The 23,841-nt window shown below is 50.8% G+C and overlaps 1 protein-coding gene across 6 annotated transcripts in view; it reads left to right on the top strand.

The window, feature by feature from the left end:
- Positions 1 to 23,501, top strand: part of CEP72 (centrosomal protein 72) — a 35,997-nt gene extending 12,496 nt beyond the window's left edge. For 4 of the 6 annotated variants that reach the window (XM_015539864.2, XM_007087282.3, XM_042998212.1 and 1 more), the window contains exons 5-12: positions 4,278 to 4,456; positions 5,779 to 5,961; positions 8,408 to 8,709; positions 10,827 to 10,968; positions 12,034 to 12,230; positions 18,772 to 18,898; positions 21,451 to 21,562; positions 23,032 to 23,501. In XM_015539864.2, the coding sequence (XP_015395350.2) occupies positions 4,278 to 4,456; positions 5,779 to 5,961; positions 8,408 to 8,709; positions 10,827 to 10,968; positions 12,034 to 12,230; positions 18,772 to 18,898; positions 21,451 to 21,562; positions 23,032 to 23,173 (1,384 nt within the window). In that variant the 3' untranslated portion in view covers positions 23,174 to 23,501. Of the gene's footprint in view, positions 1 to 4,277; positions 4,457 to 5,778; positions 5,962 to 8,407; positions 8,710 to 10,826; positions 10,969 to 12,033; positions 12,231 to 18,771; positions 18,899 to 21,450; positions 21,563 to 23,031 lie in introns of those variants that run through there. The other 2 variants (XM_042998225.1, XM_042998230.1) reach the window with 2 other exon arrangements.
- Positions 23,502 to 23,841: the final 340 nt, after the last annotated feature.

The following is a 23,841-nucleotide window of genomic DNA, read 5'->3' as shown; positions in this document are numbered from 1 at the left end:
CACATAGAATAAGTTAGGAAGTATTCTGTCTGTATCTGTCTTCTGGAAGAGATTATAGAGAATTGCTATAGTTTTTTTTCTTTAAATGTTTGGTGGAATTCACCAGTGAACCCATCTGAACCTAGTTTCAGAGGACTATTATTGATTTTGTGTCTTTAATATATATGTCCATTCAGGTTATCCATTTCTCCTTGTGTGAATTTTGTTAGATTAGTACATTTCCAGGAACTGGTCTGATTAGATTATCAAATTTGTGGGTGTAGAGTTCTTCATAGTATTCCTTTATTATCCTTTTGATGTCCATGGGATCTGTCATTGTGACCCCTCTTTCACTTCTGACATTAGTAATTTGTCTCTCTCTTTTTTTTTCTTAATTAACCTGGTATTGAGGTTTTTCAATTTTATTGATCTCTTTGAAGAACTAACTTTTGGTTTTTGTTGATTTTTCTTTGTTGATTTCCTGTTTTCAGTATCACTGATTTCTGCTCTGATTTTTATTATTTCTTTACTTCTGCTTTCTTTGGATTTAATTGGCTCTTTGTCTAATTTCCTAAGGTGGAAGGTTAGATTATTGATTTTAGATTTTACTATTTTTCTAATATATGCATTCAATGCTGTGAATTTCATTCTAAGTATTGCTTTCACTGCATCCCACAAATTTTGATAAGGTGTATTTTCATTTAATTCGAAATATTTTTAAATTTCTCTGGAGATTTCTTTTTTGACTCATGTCATACATTATTTAGGAGTTTGCTCTTTATTATGTTTTTTTAAATATTTATTTTTGAGAGAGAGGGAGAGATCGATTGCATGCAGGGGAGGGGCAGAGAGAGGGAAGACAGAGAATCCCAAGCAGGCTCCATGCTGTCAGTGCAGAGCCTGGCACAGAGCTCGAACTCATGAACTGTGAGATCATGACCTGAGCTGAAATCAAGAGTTGGACACTTAACTGACTGAGCTATCCAGGCGCCCCAGGAATTTACTCTTTAATCTCCCAAGTATTTAGGATTTTCCATTTTTCTTTCTGTTATCAATTACTGGTAGTCTGAGAGCAGATACTCTATGAATTCTCCTCTTTTAAATTTGTGAAGATTTGTTTTATGGCTCACAGTGTGATTTATCTAAGTTGAATAGAAGCTTGAGAAGAATGTGTAATTCTGCTATTGTTGGATGACGTGGTCTATAGACGTCAGTATATCCAGTTGATTGATGGTACTGTTGACTTCAGCCGTGTCCTTACTGATTTTCTGCCTGCCAGGTCTGTCCATTTCTGATATAGGGGTGCTGGAGTCTCCGGCTGTGGTGGTGGACTCATCTATTTCTCCTTGCAGTTCTGTCAGTTTGGTCTCATGTATTTTGATGCTCTGTTGTTAGGTGTATACAGGTTAAGGGCTTTAAATTCCTCTTGTAGAATTGATCCCTTATCTTTATGTAATGCCCCTTGTATCCCTGTAACTTTCCTTGCTTTGAAGTCAGCTCCATCTGAAATTAATGTAGCTGTTCCTGCATTCTCTCTAGTAGCATCAGGATGATGTATTTGTCATTGTCATTGTCCCTTTACTTTTGATCCATATATGCCTTTATATTTAAAATGGGTTTCTTGTAGACAACGTATAGTTGGATCTTGTTTTTTGATCCTTGTTGAATCTCTCTTAATCGGAACGTTTAGACCATTGATGTTTAAAGTGGTTATTGATACAGTTGGATTCATATCTACCATATTCATTCCTGTTTTCTCTGTTCCTGTTCTGCTTTGTTTCTTCCTTTTGTGCTTCTAAACAAGCATGTTACACCATTCTATTTTCTCTCCTTTGTTAGCATCTCAGTTATATTTTTGCTTTTTTAGTGGTTGCCCTAGAGTATGAAGTAGACCTTTACAGCTAGTCCAAGTCCTCTTTCAAGTAACACTGCACTGCTTCCCAGGCAGTGGAAATACCTCATACTAACAAAACATTCTTAACTCCACCCTCCTGTCCCTTGTATCGGTGCCATCATTGATTTCATTGATGAATAAGCTATAACTGCATGTAATACGTGGGCATCCATAATCAGATACTACATTGTTGCTGGTACTTCAGACTTTCATCTGTTAGATCAGTCCTCTTCCTTTCTTTTTTTTAATGCTTATTTATTTTTGAGAGAGAGAGAGGGAGAGAAAGAGAGCGTGAGTTGGGGAGGGGCAGAGAGAAAAGGAGACACAGAATCTGAAACAGGCTCCAGGCTCTGAGCTGTCAGCACAGAGCCCAACATGGGGCTCAAACCCACGGACCATGAGATCATGACCTGAGCCAAAGTCGGGTGCTCAACCGACTGAGCCACCCAGGTGCCCCAGTGCCCTTCCTTTCTATGTAGATCTGAGTTTCTGACCTGCATCATTCTTTTCTCTAAAGAACTTCTTCTAACATTTCTCACAAGGTAAGTCTACTGGCAACATATTGCAGTTTCTGTTTATCTGAGGAAGTCTTTATTTCTCCTCCACTTTTGAAGGATAATCTTGCAGGTTACCAAATTCTGGGGTGGTAGCTTTTTCTCTCAACAGTTGAAATGCTTCACTCTTTTGCTGCTTGTGTGGTGTCTGAGGAAAAGCCAGATGTAATTCCTATATTTCTTGCTCTATACATAAAGTGTTTTTCCCTTTGCCTTATTTCAGCCTTTTTTTACTTTTTCTTTTTCTTTTTTTTTTTTTTTTTTTCCAGTTTGAATATGATATTCCTTGACGTAAATTTTTGGTTGTTTACTCTGCCAGTGTTCTCTGAGCTTCCTGGATCTGTGGTTTGGTGTCTGACATTAATTTACAGAAATTTTCAGGCTTTAAATATTTTCTCTGTTCCTTTTTTCTCTTCTCTTTCTGATGTTCTCAAGAAGCATGTGTTACACCTTTCGTGGTTTGTCCCTCATTTCTTGAGTATTCTCTTCTGGGTTTTTTCAATCTTTTTCTTTGTTTTTCAGTTTTGGAGGATTCTTTTGAGCTATCCTTGGGCTCAGACACTCTTCCCTTGGCTGTGTCCAGACTTCTGATGAGCCCATCAGAGGCTTCTTCATTTCTCTTCTTTGATCTCTAGTATGTCTTTTGATTCTTAGAGAATTTCCAGCTCTCTGCTTAAATTTCCCACATGTTCTTGTATATTGTCTGCTTTCTTCATTAGACCTCAGTATTATTACTTGTAGTTGTTTTAAAGCCTAGTCTGGTAATGTCAGCAATTCTGCTATATCAGTTCTAATGCTTACTCTTCTTTTTCAAGATTGTTTACCATTTGGCATCCCTTGAGGTCCCAGATGCATTTTATGATGTATTTTTTCCATTTCTGCAAAAAACGTCACTGGGATTTTGATAGGGATTGCACTGGTTCTGTAGGTTGCTTTGGGGACTAGTGACATTTTAACAATGTTAAATCTTCCAGTCCATGAAGATGGGGTGTCTTTCCACTTATTTATGTCTTTAATTTTTTCCACCAATATTCTGTAGCTTACCTAGTCCTTGACCATCTAGAGACTGAACTGTTATGGCGTTTAGAGCTCAGAGGGTCTTATAGGTGACCCAGTGGAACCTTGTGATCCATAGGTGATGTGGAGACCCCCAAGGCAGAAGTGTGTCAGGTGTCCGGTTTCTGTGGACAGACCAGAAAAAGAACCCAAGACCCCTTCCCTCTGCAGTGAGCTGGAAAACTCTCAGAAAATAGTGAACAGTATTGACTTCTTAAAGTATGATCAGGTATCACAGAGTCAGTGTTCATAGTAGGTGATTATTATCTTGAAGAGATTTCATAAGCTGCCTTGTTGGAAATGAATTCCCTTCATGTGTGTTCACCTTCATGTGCGGGGGGGTCACCATTGGTAGGATGTCGTATCTAAAACACCTCATATTCAGTCAGTGTGGAGAGGTTTTCACTTAATGTAAAAATAGAAATTTCAAACACCATTCGCTTTAACTTTCTTGATCAAATGCATCACATCATGGATACGCTAGGAGGAGAGCACACTAGGGGATTTCAGAACAGGAGCTTTCTGGAACTTTCATTCTTGAACAGACCCGACTGGGATGTTGGGATGGCATGGAGACATCACATGACCTTCTTTTCATCACCCAGTGTCCTGGGGAAGCCCTGTGCTGACTTCTGCAATAGAGGCACCCAGAACCATTTTCTTCAGTGCACCAGCTCCTCCCTGGAGACCTTGTGGCCCCGCTGATAGAGCACCCATCTTCCTTCACAGGGTCTGCGTGGGCTGGAGCATGATGCTGGCTTGAACGACAGCACTGAGTTTGCTTTTCCTTGCAGACCACGCCACTCTAGGGCCACGTGCGCTGATCCCTCGGCCAAGAAATGCTTGGTAATGGACGCAGATGATGAGGCCGTCCTGAACCTCATTGCTGAGTGCGAGTGGGACTTGAGCAACCCTCCTGGGAGCACAAGCTCCAGCCAGAGGGGGCGAGAGGCCAACCTCCCTAGTTCCCAAGGTAGGCTGCTACTCTACCACAAAGGCCCAGTGGGCCAGCCTGTTCCGGGGTTCTGGTAATTACTGGCTTCCAGACACACAGTTGTGCTTTCTAGAAAACTCACCTTTAAGTACAGAATCTTCGTGAAGGCTTTGTGAACTTGTAAATACCAGTAGTTTGGATTATAGACTTGTGACAGAAAATATCAGTATAATTGGGCGTATAGTTCTACGGTGTGGTTGTGGAAGTTGTGTCCTTCCTCAGATCGACTTCAACTACACAGGAGACCCAAAAGGTCAAAGCAGACAGGAGGGTAAAGTGTCCTGTGGCTGGTGAGACTACTGTCCATCTGTACCACGAGTGGGTGTTCCCTTAGCTTAGGAGACACTGAGCGCTCAGGCTGCCAGGTTCAGAACTTTAGACCGGACGAGGATGTTGTGAAGTCTTTATAGCATGTGAGTTTCTTCAAGGGCTTTGCTCAGGGCCTCTGTTTTCCACCAGGGCTTGTGTCCGTGCTGTGGCTCTGCTTCTTCTCCTGTTAGGAGTTTCTGAGAGCTTTTCATGAAGACGGCAATAGGTTGAGGCATCAGTTGGGGCTGAAACCCCAGGACTCACCTGCTGGTGCGAGGACATCTGCCCATTGGGTGTCCTCGCCGGCTCCGCGTTGTCAGTCTTGTCAGTTCCGGCTCCTCAGGCAGCGCGGTGGTGTTCCTTATGGTTCTAACACGTGCTTTCCTGAGGACTCTGATGGGCAGGTTTTCAGGGCCACTTGTCTGCTGAGACACTTCTGTTCAAGCCTCTTCCCCTCCCATTTTTCGCTTCTTAGCGCCAGGTCATGAGAGCTCGTTCTCTGTGGCTTTTTTCATACAAGCCCTTTCTCAGATGCAGGTACCGCAGACCTCTCCTGTTCTGTGGCTTGCCGTTTCTTTGCCTAACGTGCTCGGAAGAGCAGAAGTTCTCAGTGGAGTCTGCCTGTCGATTCTGTTTTTTATATGGTTTGTGCTTTTTGGTGTCCTGTAAAGAAATCTTTGTCCACCCCGTGCTTGTGAAGAAACCGTCTTCTCACTCAGTACCATGGCACATCTGTTAGCTCAGCTGACTCGAGTCTCTTTCTAGATTCTGTGTGGTGTTCTGTTGGTTGTCGAGTCTTTGTACCGGTACCAGCTGTGCAGTAAGTGCTGAGGTCGGGCGTCTGCGGCACCTACTGCTGTCACTGCGGGGCTGGCTGCTCAGTCACCTTTTTCTTATTTAATTGTGTACTCTGTAGCCATCATACACTGTCATAAGGTTAAAATGTCATTTCTAATGAAATAAAACTTCTAAAATGTTTTTTAATAAAATAGAATCCAGGCACCTGTTGAGTCCCCAGTCAGTACAGTACCAGTGTGGGGATTCCATAAAGAAAGGCCCCGAGAAGAGGAAAAGCAGCTCTCGAGGGGATGGCTCGGAAGAGAGGCCTCAGAACCAGTACTGTGGGGAGCTCCCACCGCAGTGTGGGCTGCACACACACTTTGCCCCACACCCAGGTGAGCAGTGTCATGCGCCCTCTGTCAGCTCCTCAGCAGTGCATGTTTTCACCGTGTGCTGTCCCTGTGAAATCTCTCCTCCTGTCTTCGATATATTTGTGTGTTTGTGGAGCTCTCTAAGATGTCTTAGGAAAGAATCTCCTACACTGAAACGTGTAGTGGATCCGTGTTGCAGAGTCTAGTCGCTAAGTACCTGGCCCTTCTATCTATACACACATACACATCTTCTGAATACAGGGGTCCAGGTTACGACTGTGGCTACATTTTAAAAATTACAGTGAGGGGCACCTGGGCGACTCAGTCAGTTAAGCATCCACCTCTTGATTTCGGCTCAGGTCACTATCCCAGGGTCATGGGATCAAGCCCCACATCTGGCTCTGCACTGAGCATGGAGCCTACTTGGGATTCTCTCCCTCTTTCCCCCTCTGCCCTGCTTGCACTCTCGCTCTCTCAAAAAAAAAAAAGAAAAAAAAAAAGAAGAAAAGAAGTAAATCGGGAGTGTTGTATGCATGTGTGTGGCAAAGTTGTCAGAAAACCTCCCAATATGAGCAAACCAGGCACGTTCCTGAGGCTTGTCTGTGGGGCCTTTCGAAGCCAGCAGGTTGTGCTGGTGACGTGCCTGGCTTGCCTGCGGCCGCTGCCGAACAAAACATGGCAGACCGGCTGCTTTTACCCCTGAGGCCTCGCAGTGGTGCCGTGGGGTGTGTGGTGCACGGGACCGCCACGTTGTCAGCGCTCCTTATTTTACCTCTATTCACAAAGACGCATGTGCTTGATGTTCAGACCTCTCACAGAGTGATCACAGAAAAGCTGCCATGACAGAACCATGAAGGTTCATGTCTGCTTTGTCCAGATGCCCCCAGAGTTTGCATTTACCACATTTGTTCGGTTGTGCCCCTCCCCTCCCCACCATGTATGTGTGTATGGTATGTGTGTGTGTGCATCTTTGTGTGGGCACACGTGCTTATGTATGTAACGTAGGGACGTATACGCATATGTATGTGTGCACATAGGCTGTCGTCGGCCTTTCTGGAACCTTCTCGGGGAAGCGTATCCTGTCACTCTTAACCACTCTAGTGTGGTTTCCTAAGCGCAACGACACTCTCCTGGATAACGAGCATTAACTCTCCAGAATGGGACATGAACCTTACCACAGACCTGCCACTCAACCCATAGACTCTGTTCATGTTTCACTAAATGTTCCATTGATGTTTTGTTTTGTTTTTTTTCCGGTCCAGGATTTTGTCCAGGTGCACAGAGCATATCTAATTGTCACATCTCCTCAGACTCCTATGACCCAGAACAGTTTCTCAGTCTTTCCATTTTCTGTATCCTTGAGGCACTCAGACTTGACTTTACCCCCACTGTGACTTGCTCTGCTGATCCCTGGTGGCCAGACTCCACCGTGCGTTTTGGGAGAGTGGGCTCATGCAGAGGCGGTGGGCTGGAAGGGGAGAAGGAAGAGCACAGGTCACAGGTTGAGGTGAGGTGGCACGGCAGCACTTGGGCTGTGTCTGTCCCCGGGGCAGGGGTGGGGGGAGGTGGTGTGAGTGGCTGCTGTGTGTTTGGGTTGTAGAGGGTGCACGGGAGGGTCTGCCCCAGAGGGTATGGCAGACCAGTCCCAGCAAGAGGCAGCGGTCAGGCAGACTTGGGGAGGTTCAGCGATGGACGTGTTGCTCAGGGAGCAGAGTGCTGGTGATCTCTGACCCAGCAGCTGGATGACTGTTGTCTCCTCAGGTCGTGAGCACTTGAGGCACAGGTTCGCTAGGGAAGTCCTTGGCTTGGTGAGCCCGAGGAGCCTTGGAGCTGTCGATGCCACGCGAGAACACAGCAGCAAGAGCCCAGAGGAGAGGCCTGGGCTGGAGGGTGGCCTGGTGAGACGGGTGTGGCCGTGGGGCCTGAAGAGCCAGGCTGGCGTGCAGAGTCCAGAGTCCAGGCAGAGCTCGGTGCTGTGGTGCCTCGAGACAGCAGCAGGGAGGGGATGCAGGGAGAGCCTGCCCACGGAGCAAGGCCCTGTCTGCAGCGCACGGGGGCCTGAGGGGCCAGGGAGAGCCTTCGTCTCCTCCCGGTGCCGGGCAGTGCTTGGTGAAAGCCCGCTTCAGGGACGTGGCCCAGTGGCCGTCCCAGTGGCAGGGAGGGTCTCAGGGACTGACATGTTAACAAAGTCTGCTACAGGAGCAAATCGTTCAGTCCTCTGTAATTCCCAGACTCTAAGTTTTTACTCACTTCTTTTTCTCATACGTGATTTTGTCAGGAACATAGTAGTTGGTTGATTGATTTCTTAAAGTTATTAGCTCAGTTTTATCACTTTTGGGTGGATTTTCCATATTTGTGCGTGTGCACATACACACATATGCGTGCACACACACCTTTTTAAATTACGGTACTGGTCACTGAGGCCAGAGAACTTGGTCTGCTGAGGGCTCTCTTCTGCTCTCCTTTACAGATTCCACAGACATTGAGGAGTCCACCCTTTCTCAGAAGTCAAGTTTGTCAGCCCAAAAGGTATTGAATCCATTGCCAGCTCCTGAAAAGTACAGGAAGCGAAGAATGCCTGGTGGGAGATCTCAGGCACCTGCAGACCAGGAGTGTCTGCACTGCCCGGAGAGGCCCAGTGTGCCCTCGAGCCCTGAGGAGAGTCTGAGCAGGCAGAGTGGCTCGGAGGGCAGGAGTGAAAGGACCTTTCCTCACTCAGCGGTGTCGGAGCCCGAAGAGGAGAGGCCCCCCAGCGTGAGTGGCACCGGAGAGGTGAGTGGGAGAGGTGAGCAGGACCGGATGGAGAGGTGGGGGCTGCCAGGCCTGTGTGCCCCCTCTCCCTTCCCTGTGCTCACTGGCTCCCAGCTGGAGAAACTTCTACACATGCTTCTCCCCAGCATTTGCTACCTGTTGATCTGGTGGAAATATACTCCCAGGCTTCCCACCACTTTCTGCCACGCTCCGTGCTTTGAGGCTGGAATGTGGGCACAGTTGAGGGGCAGTTGTGCTCTGCTTTTTGGCAAGGGAGCTTGTCTTAGAGGCGGAACCCATCATCTTGGCCAGGGAGCCACCAGTGGCCCTGTTGTGAGGGTGTCCTGGACGTGCATCCTGTGGTTTTCCAAAGGACTTGGCCCTGGGTAGGGACTGAGGGTTCTGCCACCCTGCAAATGACCCAGAGCCACATGGGTGATGACTCTGTTGCCTTTGTCACTGGCTTTGTTGGAGATAGAGGCACAAAGTTGTGGGAACTGGGGCAGACATTGGGCGGGCACGGGCTGTGGCAAAGGGGTCTGCCCTGTTGCTGGTCTGCCAGACAAACCCAGACAGTCGGGAGGGTGGGAGAGCGTCACAGTGGAGGGGGTCTGGGGCCAGGGGAGAGAGAGGGTGCAGCAGAGTTAGGGACAAGATGCTGCTTGGTTAGGGAAATGATCTGGCTTCCTGTGGTCGGTCCTGAGTTGCAAAGAGGGAAAAAAAATTAGGGGAGCTGTCACTTAACTGATCAAATTCTGGCTGCTGGGCTGACCGTTACAGGGGTCACAGTTTGGCCTCCTGGCTGGTTGCCATACATGAGGGGCTGGCTTCTGGGCCGGTCGCTGCAGGTCTTGGGTCAGAGTGTCAGGATGCGGCCACTGTTTGTTTATATGGCCAGTCTCTCACTGTCTGGACCGAGAGAAGGAAGAGAAATGAGGATTTGCTTGAGTGGGGAACAGGCCCGGGCCTTTCCTGCCCCCTGGAGGCCTGGCCTCGCTCACCAAGGATGGACAGCGCCAGGGGCGAAGCTTCACCCAGAGAGCTCATGCACTCACCGAGGGGCTGGGACCTCACGGTGATCGGCCTCTCGCAGAGGACACTGCCCTGTGCTCCTCAGGTAGGAGACAGAAGCCTGAGTGAGTGCACTGGGGACATGGGCTCTGTCACCTGTGCCTGAGGACAGGTGTCCAGATAGTTTGATGGAGGATGGAAGTGTTGGTGCCAGACACTCACCAGGGCTATATGCTCTTACCCTTAGCTTTTTGGGGTGAGCAGCCAGGCCTTGGCATTTTCACCCTGCCCCTCCCCCAGTGTGACCTTGGTCAGTGCGGTGCTCGCTCACCAGGCCCTGTCCCTGGTGGACCTGGGGTGGGCGGTGGTGGCAGGACCTGAGCCCAGCCCATGTCCCGGCTCTTCCTGGACACCTGAGACCAGCCTGTGTCTTGGCTCTGGCCGTCAGCCCAGAGACAGATGCAGGCTTCTATTCCCTCCCTCCCCAAGCCCCCAGACGCTTGGAAAGTGGGTAGGAGGGCAGAACCATCTCCCTTTCTTTGGTAATTCTTTAAAATTGGTGAAGCAATTTCTAAAGAGGAAAGGAGAGCTGTTGATGTGATTGCTGACACGGCACTGATGTGGCCAGGCCCTGGGTGGAGTCTTGGTGGTTTTGCCTGGCCGTCTTCTGCACACATCGTCCTGGCCTGACCTCCGTCTGGTCTGGCATGTGGCCTCATGCATTTGGGGTACCGTTCAGGCCGAGACTGACTCTAAAGGGTCTGCAGCCTCCAGGAGTCCCTGTGCACTGGTTCAGGAGGGCCCAGGACAGGCCATTGTGGGACTGGGGTTCCCACAGCCTTAGAGCTTAAATTACGATGTGGGTCTCATGACTGACACACTTGGTGTGACACCTGCTAGCACGTCCTTTAGCTGTTCCTCCCGGTATGAGGATGCCACACGTCCGGGGGCAGGAAAGGGATCCCTATGTGCCACCCCTGTAGCGTTGTGATGTTTGGACAGCCCTATCGTGCACACCTCAGCAGGACAAGGGCATCAGCATGAGGCATGCTGGTGTCAGAGGCCTTGCTTCACACAGTAACCACTGATTTTGGCATCTCAGCATCATGGCTTTGTCTCCGTGGCAGGTGTCTCCTGCCAAACTGTACTCAGCTCCGCCTCCCGGGAAGAAGGCTGGCCTGGAAGTGGTGCTCCTGGAGGCGCTCCTCGACCTGGTGGACAGGTACTGGGGCGGCTGCAAGTCCCTGCACGGCAACGAGGTGTTCCGCGGTGAGTCAGGAGGACGGTCCACTCAGACCCGTACTTGGGCCGCCCTCCGGGCAGCATTCTGTTTGCAGGTGCTATTCGCCTGCTGGGTTCTGAGCCCTGCACCTTGCTGGACCCTCCCCATTGGCCGTCACCGTCCCTGCCGCACTGCATGGAGCATCCTGACGCCCTCTTGAAGCGGCTCGGGGCTTCCATGAGGTGTGAGGCACGAGGGGTGTCGTGCAGGACTGTGGCTGTTGGTTTTCCTACTGGTACTCTGCATCGTCACCTGGTTCTGTTGGAGGTGCTGTTCACATGTTGGGTTCTCGTTGCTCTGGTTTATGTGAAGGTTTGGAGAGATCACAAAGCTGTGCCGTCTCCTTCCGGCCCTCCAAACGTGTGCTCTTTTGTGCAGGGCCCTGGATTTGCTGAGCTTTCACTGAGGATGAGGCCCAGGAGGGTGGTCACTTCCCAGGGAGGACTTGGCTTTGCTTCTGCTTGTGCCTGGGTGCAGGAGCACACGGGGCGCCCTTCATCCAGGGAGTGAGACGCCACACCCTGGGGTGGTTACTGTGTCTTTCTCCCGCAGCCCAGTGTGTGGCCTTCAGGGTCTCAGTTGGGGCAGGAGCTCGCTCGTCCTTCCTGCAGACCCTGGACCCTGCCCGGAGCTGAGCTGTGTGCTCGGTATCATGGCCCTGGAGCTTCTAGAATCAGGACTGCCCAGGATGCTGGAGCCCCTGGATCCTGATCCTGTAAATCTTACCCACTTGCTCCCAGGCTAGGAGCAGGAGCAGGCAGTGCCATGGAAGAGAGCGTGGCAGGCCACTGGGACGTCCAGGCACACTGTCCAGTCGTGGCCTTCTCTTCAGGGGCACCTTTGCTTTAGAATAAAACTCTTCCTGTGTCCCCGCCTCCCATCCCACCTGTGAGTGGATGGGTGTGCAGACACCTGAGGGAGGTGGTGTCGCTGGCGTCCGTGTCCTTTTGCCAGTTGAGAGTTTGTGTTACTCCAGATGTGCTGGACACGTTTTGTTTATTCTTCGTGTTTTCAACGTAACTGCCACAATATCATTTGATTTTTACTCCTAGCTCAGGCAAGACAGATTTTGTCATCGATGCAAGAGTTTACAGCAGCTCAGGACATCTCAGCAGCCGTGAGTGAAGAAATTAGCTTCCTTACTCTGGAAAAGAGATCTTTGCAAAAGCTCCTTGCTGAACAGCAGCAGCAGTACAGCATGAGGATGAGCGAGGTGGCGTCGGAACTCAGCAACACGCGGAAGGAGATGGTGAGCCGTGCCCTTGGCGGCGTCTCTGTTCATTCACCCCTCTGTTCGTGGGGTGGAGGCCTTGTTTGGGGATGCATTTCCCCTTGGCTGTTGTCAGGCCACAGGGGCAGGGGTCCCCTCCCCCGCCAGCCTCCCCACCCCCCAACTCCCTGCATGGTTCCCGAGCCCTACACAGCAGGGCTTTGTGGATGACAGCATCCTGTCCTAGCCTCAATGTCCTAGCCCTGCCTGTCCTGCACAAGAGAGCACACATGGAGCTGGGCTTGAGGTGGAGTTTTTGTGGCTCTGGTGCTCCCTGGCTCGGGCTCCCTGACCACTGGGACCACTGGCGAGAGAGGCTCCAGTTAGCTGGGTGAGCCCGGGGTCCCTGCTGCTGTCCTGCCTGCATCAGTCAGCACAGGCCCACGACGTGCTTGCTTTTGGACCGGATGGACTTTGTCCACCAGGTGGCACCCAAGGGCAGGTAGAGCCAGTACAGCTTCCACCCCAGCACCCGAGCCCAAGACTCCTGGCTGGGCAGGGCTGCCCCCGCCCTTCCTAACCTCACCGTGTAAGACCGTGACACACAAATGCCTATGTTAAAAAAGAAGAAAGATCTCAACAACCTAACTTTACACCTCAGGGAACTAGAAAAAGAAAAGCAAACTAAACCCAAAGTTAGCAACAGAAAAAAAGAAAGAAATTGTAAACATCAGAGCAGAAATAAATCAAATAGAGAATTCGAAAAATAATGGGGAAAAAATACCAGAACTGAGATGGGTTTTGGAAAAAATATCCACAATCCACAGACCATTAGCTGGATTAAGAAAATGGGAGAAGACTCAAACCACAAGTGAAAGAGGAGACGTCACAGTGAATGCCTCAGAAATAAAAAGGGTCCTAAGGACTGTTACCAGTGCTTACATGTGAGCACACTGGAGAACCCGGAAGAAATGGGTAAATTCCGAGAAACATGCAGCCTGCCAAGACTACATCAAGAAGAAGTAAAGCCTGGGCGCCTGGGTGGCTCAGTCAGTTGAGTGTCTGACTTCAGCTTGGGTTGTGATCTCGCAGTTCATGAGTTTGAGCCCCACATTGGGCTCTGTGCTGACAGCTCAGAGCCTGGAGCCTGCTTCGAATTCTGTGTCACCTTCTCTCTCTGCCTCTCCCCCACTCGCACTCTGTCTCTCTCACTCTCAAAAATGAATAAAAATTAAAAAAAAAAAAAAAAAAGCCTGAACAGACCAAGAACAAATAAGGAAATTGGGCAATAATATAAAACCTCCCAATAACAACAACAACAAACAAAACCGAGACCTGATGCCTTCATGGCTTAATTTTATTGCACATTCACAGAAGAATTAATACTCCTTCTTAAACTCTTCCAGAAAATAGAAGTAAATACTTTTGTACTCACTTATGAAGCCAGCATCACCCTAATACCAAAAACACCACAAGAAAATAAAACAACAGGCTAATACCACGGATGAACATAATTTAAAAATCTGCAGTGAAATACTAGGAAGTCAAATTCAAGAAACAAATCAAAAAAAGTATACACCATAACCAAGTGGGATTTCCCCCTGGAATGCAAGGTTGGTTTAACATATGCTGATTAAAACACCACATAAACAGATTGAAACATCAAAACCACACAGTTATCTCAACAGATGGGAAAAAGCATTTGACCAAATTAACATCCGTTCATTATAAAAAGTCTCAACAAAACAGATAACACAAGAAAGTTTCCTCAACACCATATAGGCCGCTTATGATAAGGCCACAGCTAACCTCATGATCAGTGGGAGAAAACCAAAAGCTTGCTTTCTAAGCTGAGACCCGCTATCGGACACATATAGGACGTGCATATCCATGCACTGGAAGTAGTAGCAAGAGCATGCAGGAAAAGGAGACATCCAGATTGGAAAGGAAGAAGTAAGATTATCTGTTTGCAGAGGACAGGATTGTATGTGTAAAAAATCCTGAAGACTCAGAACAACAAAAACCTATTAGAACTAATCAATTCATAAAGTTGTAAGACATAAAATCAGTATAACAAATCAGTCGTGTTTCTTTACACCAACAGTCTTCTGAAAAGGAAATGAAATCATCTCATTTATGGCTGCATCAAAAAGGATAAAATACATAGGAATATATTTAACCAAGGAGGTTAAATATCTAAACACTGAAAACATTAAGACATGGATGAATGAATGGAGGGATATCCTATGTTCATGAATTGGAAGATTAATAGTGTTAAAAACCCCATGCTGCTGAAAGTTATGTACAGATTCAGTGCAATCTCTATAAAAATTCCAATGGCATTTTTCACAGAAATAAAAAATTATAAAATTTGTGATTATTTTTCTTAAAATTTGTATTCTCCTTTTTCTAGTTGCACAAAAAGACCCTCAATAGCCAAACCCATATTAAGAAAAAAGCATCACACTCCATGATTTCACATTATATTATGAAGGAAGCTATAGTAATCAAAACATATGGTGTTGACATAAAAACAGACACACAGATCAATGGAACAGAATAGAGACCCCAGAAATAAATTCATACATAAATGGCCAACAAATTTTTGACAAGGACACCAAGAATATATATGATGGGGAAAGGACAGTCTCTTCAATAAATGGTGCTGGGAAGACTGGATAGCTTCATGCAAAAGAATGCAGCCAGACCCTTAACACCATGCATAGAAGTCAATTCAAAATGGATTAAAGATTGAAATGTAAGACTTGAAACTGTAGAACTTCTAGAAAAAAACAGAGAAAAGGCCCCTTGATAGGGTCTTGGTGATGATTTTTTCGATTTGACACCCAAAGTACAGGCAACAAAAACAAAAATCCACAAGTGGGACTATATCAAACTCAAAAGCTCCTGCACAGCACCAGTGAGGAGGCAGCCTGTGGACTGGGAGAGAATGTTTGTAAACCATTTGTTTCATAATGGGCTAAATTCTAGAATATATAAATACCACAACTCCGTAGCAAAAAGAGAACCCAACTGAGAAATGGCTGGAGGCTCTGAATAGACATTTCTCCAAGGAAGACATTCAGATGGCCAACAGCTACATGAAAAGATGCCCAGCATCACTCATCATCAGGGAAAAGGAGATCCAAGCTACAAAGAGACGTCACCTGTCAGAAGCAGTTAGAATCAAAAAAAACAAAACAACGTGTTGGCGAGGATGTGGAGAAAAGGGAACCTCGTGCACTGTTGGAGGGAATACAAACTGGCACAGCGAGCACAGAAGACAGTATGGAGGCTCCCCCCAAATTAAAATAAGTCTGTGATATGACCCAGCAATCCCACTTTCAGGTATGTGACCACAGGAAGTGAAAGTAGTACCTCCAAGAGCGATCTGCACCCCCAAGCTCACACCAGCATTATCCACTGTGGCAAAGACACGGGAAACCCAACTGTCCGTCAATGGATGGACAGATTTAAAAAAATGTGTACTTATAGCATGGAATATTACTCAGCCGTTAAAAGAAGGAAGTCTTGTCTTCAATGACATGGAGGGACCTGCAGGACAGTATGCCCGGTGACCAGACAGAGCAAGAAATCAGCTGCATGGTCTCACTTATAAGTGGAGTCTAAGAGTTGAATACATAGAAACGGAGTGGGAGATGATCACCAGGGGCGGGCAGGTGGGGGGACGGGGAGATGGCGGTAAGGGGACATTTCCGTGGTTGTGCAGGATGACTAGGTCTGGGGCCACAGTTCCTATACTGCAGTGAGTCTGGAAGTTTGCTATGAAAATAGCTGTGATGTGCTCACCAAGAAATGTTAACTGTGAGAAGCTGCAGTAATCAGCTTGACTGTGGTCATCATTTCACCATCTATGTGTGTATCATCAAGTGCACACCTCAAATATATACGATTTTTACTTTAAAATGTCTGTCGTGTGGGGCGCTTGGGGGGCTCAGTCAGTTAAATGTCTGACTCCTGATTTTAGCTCAGGTCATGATCTCATAGTTTGTGAGATCGAGCCCCACGTGGGCAATCAGCGCAGAGCCTGCTTGGGATTCTCTCCCTCTCTCTCTGCCCGTCTTGTATGTTCTCAAATGCTCTCGCACTGTCCTCTCAAAATAAATGTGTGTGTGTGTGTGTGTGTGTAAATGAGTAAGATGTCTACTGTGCACTCAGCCGGGTGAAGTTGTTTACCTTGCAAAGTATTATGGTTGAGTTTTACTAGATGGACTGTGTTCAGGGGGCTCTTCTTGTAAAGAGTCAGTACTAACAGATTATGTCATGTGGTTGAGAGGGTGGGCTGGGACACAGCAGCCGGTCAGTCCTCGCAAGTTACGTAGCCCTCTGTGTGTGTCCCTCACTGCTGCCTATGAGGTTACCCTAGAGGGCAGCACCGTCAGTAGCAAGGATTTATTGTCGACATCTCCTGTGGGTCAGGAGTCCCAGAGCAGCCGAGCCGTGTGTCTGACTCAGGGTCTTGCCATCACGTTGTCGATTGAGGGCTTGGTGGAGGTGGGTAGCCCCTGCCGGACTTGCCTACAGCAGCCTTGGATCTGTGCTCGAGGGCCTCTCTCCAGGCCGCCCGAGGCCCTCACGGCATGGCGGCTGCTCCTCAGGGCCAGGGAGTGGCCCGGTAGAAGGTCGTCCTTTGTTACCTGCTCTTGAGAGGGACGTGTCAGCACTTCTGCATAGTGTGTCGCGCGGGATCCAGTCAGTAGGTCCACCCACATGAGGGGAGGGCGCCCCGTGATGGCGGGAGCACCCCCGGGCCGTCTCGGCAGCTGCCCACCCAGCCTCGGCGTCAGCCGTGTCTTTCAGACACCTGATGCCATCTTTATGAGAAGCTGCCATTTCAGAGATCCCACACGAAGCTTTACTTTTAGAGAAAAAGATAAAAAATGGTGAAATGATACTGGCGGCCTCTGGTCTTTGGATGGATGCACTGTGGACACGTATGTGTGCACACAAGTGGTGACTGCGCCCAGAAAGGACTGGAGCCCTGTGACCCTGAACCATAATCACTGCGTAGACGTTCTTTTTGTTGGACGGTGTTGACCCCATGGGACGCGGCATGGCCGGTTAACCATGGAAACAAAAGGCCACGGCTTTTGGGTTTGGTGCAGATGAGTAGGTAGCCCGTCCCCTTACAGTGCTGAGTGTGGGACCAGTGGGATCCATGCAGACGGGCCCCTGGGGTCCGTTCCACAGTGATGCGGTCTAGTGCGGAAGTCGTGCTCCTTCACCTCTGTGGACGGTCTGACTGACCCTGTCCTACAGGGTGACCTTGGCTGGGGGCAGTGAGAGGCCCTGCCCGGACAAGCAGTCTTGAACCATCGGGAAGCCCAAGAGTCCTGCTCAGTCGTTTCTGAGATTCACCCCATTGACCCCATCCCAGGGGAGGGGAGGCGTGGTCAGTGGAGCTCGGTCAGGAGACCTGTGGTGAGTCAGCCAGGAGGTACTTCTCACAGAAGAAGTCATTTGTTCCTGAAGGGCCTGTTGCTGACCCTGGTTTCCTCCCCGTTACGAGGACGCTGGTTCCGCAGTCGTGTCTCCTCAGATCCCAGTGCCCGGGGAGCCGGTCTTGGCGAAAGCCCTGCCCCCGAGCCGGTCCAGCCTGGCTCTAGGCAGCAGTGTCGCACATATCTGAGCGCCGTCTCTCCACTGTCCCTGCTTCAGCCTCCACTGAGACCGTCAGCACTGGGGCCCGGTCCCTGCCCTCTCAGCACCCCACGTGTTCGGGAGACGAGTCGTCGGACATAACTGGCCGTGTAACAGTTTCTGTAGTGCCCTAGTGTATGTGCACACAGAGGGGCCAGTGCGCTGGCTGGGCTGTTGGGGTGGAGAATGAGCGTAGCAGTTTCCTGAAAGGGCCCCTGTCACTTTGAGACAGACGCTCACTCCTCTGGTGGGGGTGTGTGTGTGCTGGTTTCTCTGCAGGCAAGGTGGCTTTGATGGGTCATATGCCACTAGCTCTCACAGTGGCCTCGGTCCCCTCTCCTCCCTTTTAATGTCCCGCGGCGTGCTGGGCATTGCCTCTGTCTCCGGGTGCGAGGGGAGCCCACTCCGTCTGCAGCTCCCGCAGGCTTGATTCCATCCACTTACAGACTGCAGGGAGGCGCCTGCTTGGGGGTAGTGCAGAGCCCTGGGGTCTGCCTGTGCTCTCGCCCAAGAAGTGAGCCCAGAGGGACCACATGGGGCTGGCACACTGCCCAGCCCTTGTTCCTGCTCCTCGAGAAGAGAGAGGGAGCCAGGCTGTGGTAACCATGGAGCCTTCCTGGAGGAGGCAGGGCTCCGGCAGCCAGCACATCGCCTCTCCTGCGGAAGCACACCCTCCCCAGGGACTCCGGGGACACCACCTGCCCCCTCGTGAACTGTGCCACCCCTCTCACTGTCCCCTTTGAAGTACACTGTGCTGCTCAGCTGGGGGCAGTTGTGATTTCTCTTGTTCACATTGTGGTTTATTGGCTATGAAATATAAAAGAAAACTAACGTCTGGTGATTTCCAAGGTTTAGTTTTCTATATACGTTTTACTGAATTTGACTCATCTGTCTTAAGTGTATTGTTCTGTGTCCTTAGGGTGACTTGAGACAGCATCTAGACAAATCTCTGGAGGAGAACAGTAGCCTAAAGGCTCTTTTGTTCAGCCTGAAAAAAGAAGTAAAAAATGCAGACACTGCAGCTGCGTTAAACTTGCAGATTACTGGTGAGTTTGTGGTTTATTTGGTGACGTTATTTGGTGAAGTGTAAGTGTTCAAACACTCATAGGTAGACTTCAGGTCCAGTAAATACTGTAAAATGTCCTGAGGGCCGAGAGACACTCCCACTTGGTCTGAGCAGACCCCTAAAAGCTCGGATGTGGTCTGTGTTGTTGGCAATGCCGTGGACCGGGGAGCCCCCTGCCCGCCTCCCCGAGCATGCACACGGTCACTCCTCTGTCTCCTTGGCTCTTCCCAGCCACGTGGTGCTTTTCCTCTTTGTCACGTTTCTTCCAGAGCCAGGTCACTTTCATTTCCCTCTCTTCACTGTATTTCTATTTTGCCATTTTTACAAAAGTGCACTCGGTATTTCAAGGTCAGATTCTGGGGTTTCAGTGACGGGCTGGTGGTAGTTTGTGTCTTCCGTGAATCTCGTCTGGGTGTAAACCGCCAAGTCGCTGGGAGGTTTTAACTTCGCTGAGGACTGCCCCACCGAGGTCCCCGGGGGTCCAAAAACTTTTCTTAAAGGGCCACGGAGCAGATGTCTCCGGGCTACGGCCCATCACAGGCCCTCTCTGTGGGCTTGGTCCTGGGAGCGCAGCCACAGACGAGACCCTCGCTCTGGGCAGGCGTCTGTGACGCACCTACTCAGGCCTCTTCCGCTGTGTTTATCGGGCTGTTTCGTGGCGTGCTAAGAGTTCGTCATAGTCTCTTCTTTAATTTTCATGTAAAAACTTTCCACTTTTCACCTGTTTCCTGAGATGTCATCGTCCTGTTTCACTTGCTCAGCCTTCGCTTCTCATGAAGCTTTCCTTTGCTGCGAGCTCGTGCCTGAGGCCAGCCGCCTCCTCTCTGACATTCCCATTTCTGACTAAGTTGTTCTTCCATTTCTTGTTATCATTTCTTTTTTTTTTTTTAAGGTCACTTATTTATTTTGAGAGAGACAGTGCGAGTTGGGGAGGGAGACAGAGTCCCCAGCAGGCTCCACACAGCCAGTGCACTGCCCGACGTGGGGCTCGAGCTCACAAACCGTGAGATCACGACCTGAGCTGAAACCAAGAGTCTGATGCTTGACCGACTGAGCCACCCAGGCACCCCTCTTATATCATTCCTTTCTGTCCTCAGCTCATTCTGAAATATCCAGTCCTGGTTTTGATGTGTCCCGAGTGTGGCTTCTTGTTGTCCGGGGGCAACAGCTTTGTGTGGGGTTTGCCTTTAGTGCTCTGTGCTGTTCACTTGCACATGGAATTGGTCCTCTCAGTGTCCAGGAGTACAGCACGCAGCACGTCAAACTTCACAGAGAAGTTCAGCAGCCCCATGGGGGACTCCCAGGCCTTGTTCACTCTCCCGCTTGCCTCTGGTGTCCTCTCCTGCACGACTTGGGCCCCTCCCCAGCTGTTCCTCTGTGGTACGGCCCTGCTCTGGAAGGGACTGGGCAGGCCAGCCTTGAGGGGCCAGGGTTGCTCCAGTCCCTTCAGACCACACGGGGTCCTCTGGTCTGCCCTCGCTGGGGGAGGCCGAGCCTCTCGTGTCAGCCGCGGGTCCTCAGTTGCCCTGCAGGGATTTCTTGTGAAAATAGGGGACACTTAGCAGCTGCCCCCCTCCTGACTGCTGCTCCTCTCCCACAGATGAAGCCGTGCATGGCTTGTGGCTCTCGTGTTTGGGTCTTGAGGCTGCCTCACCACCAGGTGCCGAAAGGTCGTCTGTGGGACTCCAGTTTTGTCATCTAGTTACTCTTGGTGCTAGACTACTATGGGGATTCTGGGGGATGCCGAAACTGTGCCGTCACTGTCTCTTCCCACGGTCCCTTCCACTCACCCTCCGGTGTAAGTGCGGGTGGATGTGGATGCTGAGGAGTGTCGTCCCATCGTAGTGCTTTCGGGAGCCTCTGCCTTTGCTGTGGGAGCCTGCTATCCGTGTCCTCACCGAACCTCTTCCCGTACCTGCCCGCTCTGGCTCTCCTGTTGTCTCTGGACTTGTGTCGTTCCACAGCCATGTGTCTGTGTGTGGATTTATTTGGATCCTGGTTTTGGGGTTTGGGAGCCAAGAAATGATATATTTCTTCTCCTCACAAGTTGGAAGCCCAGAGACAGGAGTCATGTAGATGGAGTCCAAACACACAGTGTGTCACTGATGGGCCTGGGAGCGGAGGACACATCAGAGACCTACGGCCACTGCGGGCCTCTTGTCGCTTGTCCCCGAAGCTTCAGGGCCTCCCCTAGGGCAGAGCTTGCTGCCTGGTGGAAGAGACACCCCTGAAGGCCCTTTCCTGCCAGCACATAGATCAGTGGAGTGAGCTTCCAGCTGGCACCAGGCCCACCTCTGTCTCCACTCTCTACCCTCCATGCGGGGATGTGGTTCCGTGGGTGTCCGGAGGGCAGAGGCCCAAGGCTTTAATCCCAAGGTGATTTTTGAGTTGCTTACAGAAACCGACCTTTCCCAAGCTATATGTCTTTGCTGTCCCAATCCGGTTTCAACTCGAACTATTTTAGCTTTCAGGACATGAAACACTCCAACACATTCAATTTCACTAACTGATGTTACTTTTTTTCTCTTTCAGGACTTGAAACGAGTGTGAAGAGGCTCTCTGGTGAGATCGTGGAGTTGAAGCAGCATCTGGAGCACTACGACAAGGTCTGGGAGCTGACCCGGATGCTGCAGGAGAGCCACAGGTGCCGTCCCCGGGGCGGCGGGGGGGCAGGGGGAGGCAGGGCCGGCCCCAGTGACGGCAGGGTACGCGGAGGAGCCGCCCGGTGGCGTCGCAGCAGGCGGGGTTCTGGGCCGCACGCGTCGCCGGTTGACTCTGAGCTCCCCCGAGCTCCCCTTTCTTCAGGAAAAGCGCGTCCCTTCTTGCCGCGGCGTCTGTGAGGGGCGGGTGAGAGCTGCTGAGAGACTCTGGGCTGCCCCAGTCCACCCGGCGTGGTTCCCGTCAGTTCTCCTAGAGCGCGGGGCCTCCCCCTTTACTCCCAGCTGTGTGCTGGGTGGCGAGAAGGGAGCAGGCAGTGTGGGGGCTGTCCAGGCGGAGCCTCGGTTTCTATCCAGAGAAGCGGGTGCAGGGAGGAGGCGTGCCGCTCACTGGGTGGGGTGAGGTGTACTTTGTGGAGGTGCGGAGCTCGAGCCCAACTCCCCCTACTCCCCCACCTTGGGCTGAGTCCCACACACCTCCCCCGGGCTCGGGTGCAGCACGGCCCCAGGTGGAGCCAGGCTGTGACGCCGGGGGGTCAGCGGGCCCACCCCAAGCGCGAGGTACCGGGGGGAAGGGGCTCCTGGGAGATGAGCTGGAGCGTAGATGGAGCAGCGGAAGGGAGCAGAAGGTGGCCGTCGTGGGTGCGGTGGAGGGGGGGGGGGACGGGAGAGGCAGGATGGCTCCCAGGACCCGATGGGCCCCCATCCGCAGCACTGTGGGCTCCGTGTGGACGGGGCCGCCGTGCAGCGGGTGGAAGTGGGGGGCAGTGGTGGTCCACGCCGACTTCATCCAGTCTGGGCCTTAGCCTGGCCGGAGCAGACGGCTGGTGCCTGCACAGGAGGTCTGTCGTCGGGGGCGTGCGTCTACGGGAAGATGGCCCCGCTCCCATCTATCCCTGGCCGCTGCCGACGGGGGGGCGAGGGCGCTTCGCAGGTGGCCGAGTGGGCAGTACAGGGCCGCTTCTTCCCTGAAGTCCTTCCAAAGGCAACCGTGGTCCACACTGTAAAACCAGGACTCTTCAGTTACGCTATCCGTATGTCAGAATTATTCAGGGAGCCCCTTTACGTTGGACCGGGAGATAGGAACAGGTCAGTCTTGGGATCTGTTCCAGAATGAGAACATTGTTCTGCTAGCTGGGAAGATGATGATGGTTTTCTCAGAAAACAGGTGCGGCTGGAGTAGCGAGGCACCCCTCCGTCGTTCGTTGCCTTCGCCCGTCCGTCCGGGTGCCGAGCCTGCACGTGGCCTGGTGGCCGAGGGCTCGGGTCACGCGTAGCCTCACGCGGTCTGGAGGCCAGGGGCGGATGGCGGGAGCGGGAGCCGGTGGGAGCCGGGAAGGGGTTGGCTGCGGGGACCGGGGCGGACGGGGAGGGCCCCGGCCGGGTGAGGGAGGACGCCGCTGGAGAGGAGGCGGCGGGCGGTGCTCAGGCGTCGCTCCCCCGTGCCCTCCTCCAGCTCCCTGGTCGGCACCAACGAGCACCTCCTGCAGGAACTGAGCCAGGCGCGCGCGCAGCACAAGGCCGAGGTCGAGCAGCTGCACTGGAGCTACAAGGAGCTCAAGAAGACGCTGGGCCTGTTCCCGCGCGGCGGCTGCTAGGCCGCGTCTGCGTCGCCTCCACGCACCTGGTAAACCGCGGAAGCTCTTTTCTACCTGGTACGATTGTGGGGCGGAGCTCTGCCTCCCGTTCATAATCAGCTGAAGTTTTGAAACGTGTTCAGGGCCTCCAGCTCGGTTTTCTAAAACCCCCTGAGAAGATGGGATTGATCTGCCTGTAGGCGAGTCTGCGAACAAGGACATGTAGGGGTAGTGTTCGCAGGGAGGTGCTAACCAGGGTGGCTCCCTCTGACTCCATGCTGCTCCTGCTCCTGAGATTGCAAAAAAAAAAAAAAAAAAAAAGGATTAATCCAAGCCCTTCACATGTTTTGAGACAAGACATATTGATGTTTTTTGAGACCGGCGTCATTAATTGTCCGTGAAATATCTTGAGATAAAATGCAGTATTTTTCTCCCTAATGTAAAGAGCGTATGTGTGATCATTAAATAGTTTTGTGTGACAAGATAAACTAACATTCTAAAAAGTGACTTTTTATAAATCGTGACTGAGATTTTCTCACTGAATTCTTTCATGCAGCAAGCTAGGCGCAGGTGGGACAGATACGTTCCAAGATTTAATAAAAGTAACACAGTTTGGGGAAACATTAAAAATACCATTTTGTGACATCACTGCCTCACAGTGGAAGTACTTCCCCAGGCGCTCTCTTGCT

This window comes from Panthera tigris, chromosome A1, assembly GCF_018350195.1.
Source record: "Panthera tigris isolate Pti1 chromosome A1, P.tigris_Pti1_mat1.1, whole genome shotgun sequence".
In the NCBI taxonomy this organism is placed as follows: domain Eukaryota; kingdom Metazoa; phylum Chordata; class Mammalia; order Carnivora; family Felidae; genus Panthera; species Panthera tigris.
This window is presented reverse-complemented; position numbering and strand designations above follow the sequence as displayed.